General features: G+C 36.7%; 1 protein-coding gene across 1 annotated transcript; it reads right to left on the bottom strand.

The window, feature by feature from the left end:
* Positions 1-609: 609 nt before the first annotated feature.
* On the bottom strand, positions 610-5,460 carry LOC132282301 (transcription factor ICE1-like). Its single transcript, XM_059783919.1, has 4 exons — positions 4,084-5,460; positions 3,216-3,440; positions 1,629-1,799; positions 610-994 (listed from the first exon to the last, which is right to left on the bottom strand). Exons 1-4 carry the CDS (start codon positions 5,218-5,220, stop codon positions 911-913), a joined length of 1,617 nt encoding a protein of 538 aa, XP_059639902.1. The 5' UTR covers positions 5,221-5,460; the 3' UTR covers positions 610-910.
* Between the last annotated feature and the right edge of the window lie 648 nt (positions 5,461-6,108).

The raw sequence follows: 6,108 nt of genomic DNA, 5'->3' as shown, positions 1-6,108 counted from the left end.
AAAAGATTTTTCGATTAAATTGAAGTGTTAATCAAGGGGGTTTATATGTTATTTGATTTATCAAATATTTCATACGCTTTATGTATTTTATAACACAACAAAGTAGTAGGGTGATGGATACGTTATATGAATGGTGGTTTGTATCATCATCAAAGAAAAGAATACATAATGGGTGGGTTAGAAAAGGCAACAATAATTTTGGAGTGGGAGAGGTCTAGCTATTAGCTAATGAAAAAGGGCATATATGTCAATACAAAATCCATTTTCTGAATGAATTAAGTGGTTGTAACTTGAGTAAAACAAGGTGAGGCCGTGAGGGGGGTTGACAGAAATGTAATTTGCCAATTAAGTTGATGTAACAAGTGTAGGTATATCATATCATATCATATGTAATTAATTGTACCGTTGAAGATCAAACCATATTAGAGTAATTAACATCTAATCCTTGTGTGTGTGTGTGTGTCTATAGCACGGACGGTAACAGCTTTCTTTCTTTGCTGCCATCCAATGTTCATATATAGCTTTCTTAATTATAGGAGGGCGGAACCTAGCTAGCGAGTCATAATTCATTACCCCGGCCCAAAGGATGGAGGGAGTGAAAAACAGAAGAAGAAGAAGAATAAGTAGGTCGGTTCCCAAAGTTCCTGCCATTACTCAGGTACACAATACACACAAAAAGAAAATTCAGAAAATAAGCACACAATGCTTCCCGTTCTTTTCTGCATCATATATTAAAGAAACTAAATTAATAACCTACACATCTTGATGAAAATTTGCTGCCCTACTTGATCAATTTGGTCTTGCAGGATCAATTCACATTTAGGCAAAGCTGGTGGTTCCATATCACATCGCTGGAAAAAACAAAAATTACTTTCGAACCTCTCTCCAAATCTTCGAGCTAGCTAGCTAGCTACATCACACCATGGAACCCAGCGGAATCCAGAAGTACTGCTTTGATCTGTTCAGGCAGCACGTCAGGGCCTTCACCGCATTGCTGCATAGCAACAAAGACTCCATCTATAAATCTCACTCTATTAAACCTAAAACTATCAAACCATAACAAAGGAAAATTAGAAAATAAAACATGCCTTTCCTTTGTCACAATTCGTGATAACCACACGGTAAAACATGCCTGCAGAATCAATAATACAAAGTTCTCCCTTTGCTTCGTCTTTTTACTCCATTTGCAACTCAATTCTAGTTCGTTTGTCATTACAAACCTGATGGTATATATTCCTCTTTATAGTTTTAGATTTACTCATTATGATATTTCAGTCAATGGCAACTTTCCGATACTAAGGAAGGGGTTGGGCAGCCGTGACCGAGAGGTAATCTCAGTCTCCATATGGTCACAGATATAGTGAAAAAGAAAAGAACAATGACCCATGCATGGGAAATCATCCAACACAATTTCTTAAAATTGTTCTCTAGTTGTATGTATGAGCCCCACAAATACGGTTGTGTGAAAAAGATCCAGATGCTCCGCATCAAGAGAAGTTTAAATTTATATCAGTAGATTCATACAACTGATCTTCATATATGTTAATTTTTTAAGGGCGTGATACAATTTTCACAGAAGCAAATAGATTAATAGCATGAAAAATAATGATAAAAAGTAGGAACCTTACCTCAGCTCGGAATACATCCAAAGCAAACCCATTGAAACAGCTGATGACAGCTTGCTGAATATCCAGCCCAAGATTGTCTAGAGCCCTCATAGTGGAGAGCAACAGACCTGGTCTACGAGCACAAAACATGTGGATGTTGACAGCCCTGCCTTCTCTCACCCTTACCTCCACCTACAAAACTCAGAAAACTAAAAATTTAAGAGAACAAGCAAGGAGTCCTTTGGATCGTCACAAAAGCCAACTTTGAGACATGAAAGAAGACAAAAAAGAGATGAAGTATCCAACCATAGAACAAACATGCTCATTCTATGATCAATATATGAGATCCATCATATATTGAGTGGCAACATCGTTTGGAGCAGAGTGTTGGAGGCATTGAGACACAAACACAACACATCCATGTAGTGGAAATGAGGATGTCACGTTTTATGATAGGAGTCACTAAAAGAGATGAAGTATCCAACCATAGAACAAACATGCTCATTCTATGATCAATATATGAGATCCATCATATATTGAGTGGCAACATCGTATGGAGTAGAGTGTTGGGGGCTTTGAGACACAAACACAACGCATCCATGTAGTAGAAATGAGGATGCTACGTTGGATGACAGGAGTCACTAAAAGAGATAAGATATATTACGAACGTGTGAGGGGAATGTTACATATAGCGCCTACAAATGATAAAATTACGGAAAGTAGACTTAGGTGGTGATGATGCAACTATAAAAAGAGTTAAGAGTTGTTTGTCTAGAAGATAAGCGACATAGAGGCCAAGTGGGATGAAGTAATTAAAAACGACTTGAAAACTCTAAATTTAAGAGAAGACATGGTGCATAATAGGAAAGAATGAAAAAAAAGAGTTCACGTGGCCGACCGATCTCTATGGGATAAAAACAACGACGATGATGATCATATACACAGTAAAACCAATTTCATATCTAAAATACTCAATGTAGGGAACATTCATTGGGGGATCCAATTGATGAGCCTTCCTATATATGCATGATGAGCCTTCCTATATATGCATGAAAAAGATGAGCCCGTGGACCACATTATTCATCAAAGCATTAAACTACAAGTCATTCATCAGTATTGGGTTAGACAATTTAATGCTGGAGTGTTGGTAAATCAACTTCATGTAGAAAATAGCGAAACATAAAAATGTATTCCTATCAGTTTACCACCAAAAACTTAAGAATCCAAATCTGCATTAAAAAAATGTTATAATTTTAATATTGAGCACCTACACCTATATTGGTTCCTTTGTTTTTAAGGTCATGAATCATGATGCTGACACCAAACTCTGACTCAATGATGCTACTAAGTTGTGACAGATTGAAAAGACATACATTAGTTATAACTAAAAATGTCCAAGGTGCATAAGCATCAATTAACACACAAACTTAAATATACCAAATTAAAACCTAAGGCAAAACTAGAAGACAGGAACTCATATAACAGAAACAATGGAAAAAAAAAGTTTTCTTTTTCCCTTTTAGGCTAAAGCAAAAGGAAATAAGCATGAACTTAACAAATCCAGAAATTTTATATTATTTTCCTAGCAGCAAGATGAATGAAATGTACCCTTGTAGGTTGGCTTTTAGGACTCGGTAACGAGCTTGGACATAGTTCTTCCTTGACGCGATAAGGAAGTGTGGGTGGGGTGGGTGTCAATGGATGGAAGTTTGTCGTAGGCGTCAGCAAAGAGCCTGGTGGGGTCGCCTCCAGTTCATTATGAAGATCGTTAATTCTTTGCAGAAGCTCCTTCAAGTACTCAATGGCATCCCCAAGTATTGAAGCTCTATCCATCTACATACATAAAAAGAACAGTCATATTTGTGCATTATGAATATCTATTCAAGTGAAGATGGTTTGACAAAGGTCTAAAAGCTCCAAAATTTTGACTACAGAACTCGATGCAGTTTTTAGTTCAAGATGGTTTAAATTCTTAGTAAAGCTACAACAGATTTGCCATGAAAACACTAATTTCTTGCTCACGAATAATAATTTCTTGCCATTTTAAAGAAAAGAAAGAAAGGAAAAAAGAAGAAGAAGAAGATGATATTATAGTCTTACCTTAAGGAATTTGGGAATCTCACTGGGTGTGTTTTCCCTTTCTTCCTATTTCCTTCATTTTGTATTAATTTCTCATAAGCAATGATTTCATCCAAATTGTAACCAATTTTACAAATCAGCATCAAGGAAGTTAAGGAGCATAGGAATGATGACTAATGATACTTGCGAGGGGAAATGACAGGAATAATTAGAGTATTAAAATAAATGAGAACTCATTTTTTTTTATAAGTGCGTGCATATATATGCATCCTAAAATATAGAAGGTTAATTTCTAAAGAAGATGAAGAAGAAAAAAAAAAAAACACACGCGAACACATTATATGAAAAGAAAGAACAGCAAAAGAAGTTTTGTAATAGAAGAATTCAAAAAATTAACCTTGCTGATCTTAGGGACAACAGAGCGAAGCATGTAAAGCCTGTCGTTGAGCTTCTTCCTCCGACGCCTCTCTGCCATCAAATTTTTTGCTGGAAGTCCCTTCTTCTTCCCCTTTTGATCTCCAACCGTAACTGTGCTGTTTGCAATTGAGTTATTTCCACCGTTAATACTAATACTCCCAATCTCATCCATCTTATTATTCTCAGGAGGCTCATCAGAATCATAATTCAGACCTGAAACATCAATACTCGCTTCCTCAACTTCATCGGCCTCACTGTTTCTCTTCCTCTTCTTCTCCGATTCTCCATCATCCTCTCTCTTTCCCCAATTCCCATCAATCCCCATTGAAGTCGAACCCCCCAAAAGCCCCAAATTCCCAAATTTGTTGGCTCCACCAGAATTCTGCCTCGACGCCGCTCTTTTCTGAAAGAGTGTGGGCTGTGCTCCAACCGGTGGTAAAACTTCAAGAGGCCTCAAAACCTTAGACCTGTTCATAATCAGAGCATCCCCGGACCCCTCGAAACCAGTCGGAGGAGCAAACGTGCCGCCAATGGCGTTGTTGTTGTTGTCAATCATCGGCAGCAAACGGTTGGTCGGAAACTCAGAGTTGGAATTCAACTCCGGAGTGGCCATGTGAGTTTGGGAACTCAAACTATTGAAACCCATCAAAACAGGGGAATTCGAGCTCTGATGTGCAAGAAAATTAGCGTCACAGCCCAAATCGAAGCCATTGTCAAAAGGGTTGTTGCAAACAACATTAAAGAGTGAAGAGAAACAAGATTTAGGTGGCAAAAACGACTGAATCTGTGATGGGTCGAGGGTAAATGCCGCCTGTGACGGAGAACAGGAGGAGGACGAGTCCATTGGTTGTAACAACAGATTGTGGTCAGTTGGGTTTGAACAGAAGGTCATGTTCATGTCCTTGAATTCATGGTGGTTTGGGATGGTGTGGATGTCTTGGTGAGATGGGTTGAGAGCATTGTTTATATACCAGTCACTTTCGAGCATGGATTTGAAGGTAGAGAGAGAAGCGTTCATGTCGTCGTCCTTTGTATCTCCATCGTTGTTTCTTGTCCACGAAACTGCGTCATCTTCTTCTCCTCCCATCCAACCGACGCCGTTAGCCCTTGGTAGCATTTCAGGCTCTCTCTCCTCTGCTTTACTTTTCTGGGTTGTTCCTTCTTTAGAGAGAGAGAGAGTGAGAAAGAGGGGGAAGGCGCAGAGGTAGAGAAAAAAGGGTATTAGCTTTTCAGAGTACAAATTTGATGGGAAATTGAAGAGAGAGAGAGAGATTCGAAGTTTGAACGTTAAGAGTATCAATACTGTGGAGTGAATGGAGACCACATCGTAGTTATCTCTGTCTGCTGGTACTGCTTTGGTGGTTTTAACAACTTTGCCCTAAAATGTACAAACTAGTCCTGTGAAAGTTGCCATTATTACTCAACTTTGATTGTTGACAACTCCATCCTATGTGTACAAATTACTGCCCTTTTTTCTTTTTCTTTTTTTTTTTTTTATTCTCAATCAAAACTAATAGTGCTAAAACTATATATATATATATATATATATATATATATTCATATTCATACCTCTAAAAATATTGAACTCCTAGTAGTAAATTTCATAATTCAATTCAACACTTTAATATGTACAAATTAAATTAAGTATTTACTAAATTAAATATACTTTATAATTTACAATTTGAATACCACTTAAAAGAATAAAAACTACTAAAAAAATTAAGTGAACAAGAATTCACTTACCTACTTACCCAAAAATAAAATAAAAAAAATCCACTTACCATCAAAAGTAAAATTCAAACAAATATATATAAAAATAATAATCTCAATTTATAAATAGCACCTAAAATTTATTTTTCAAAAATTTGTAGTTAGATTTCAGTTTTATCAAACACAATGTGTAAATTAGGCTAAAATAATATTTTGTTCTCCTTTTAAATAAAAGATTGAGAGTTCACATCTTCAATGAACAAATAGCTATGTTGGTATGATTTACCTTAAAAAA

The sequence above is a fragment of the Cornus florida genome, unplaced genomic scaffold (assembly GCF_030987335.1).
Source record: "Cornus florida cultivar Cherokee Brave unplaced genomic scaffold, ASM3098733v1 CherokeeBrave_3.0.0_Hap2_Chr11, whole genome shotgun sequence".
Lineage (NCBI taxonomy): Eukaryota > Viridiplantae > Streptophyta > Magnoliopsida > Cornales > Cornaceae > Cornus > Cornus florida.
Note: the sequence above shows the minus strand (reverse complement) of the source record. Positions and strands in the feature narration are given on the sequence as shown.

Coding starts and splice junctions, on each gene's coding strand:
- LOC132282301 (XM_059783919.1), bottom strand. CDS start 5,220: ATGCTACCAAGGGCTAACGGCGTCGGTTGGATGGGAGGAGAAGAAGAT. Junction 1,800..3,215: donor CTAAAAGCCAACCTACAAGG/GTACATTTCATT, acceptor TGAGTTTTGTAG/GTGGAGGTAAGGGTGAGAGA. Junction 995..1,628: donor TGGATGTATTCCGAGCTGAG/GTAAGGTTCCTA, acceptor GTTGCTATGCAG/CAATGCGGTGAAGGCCCTGA.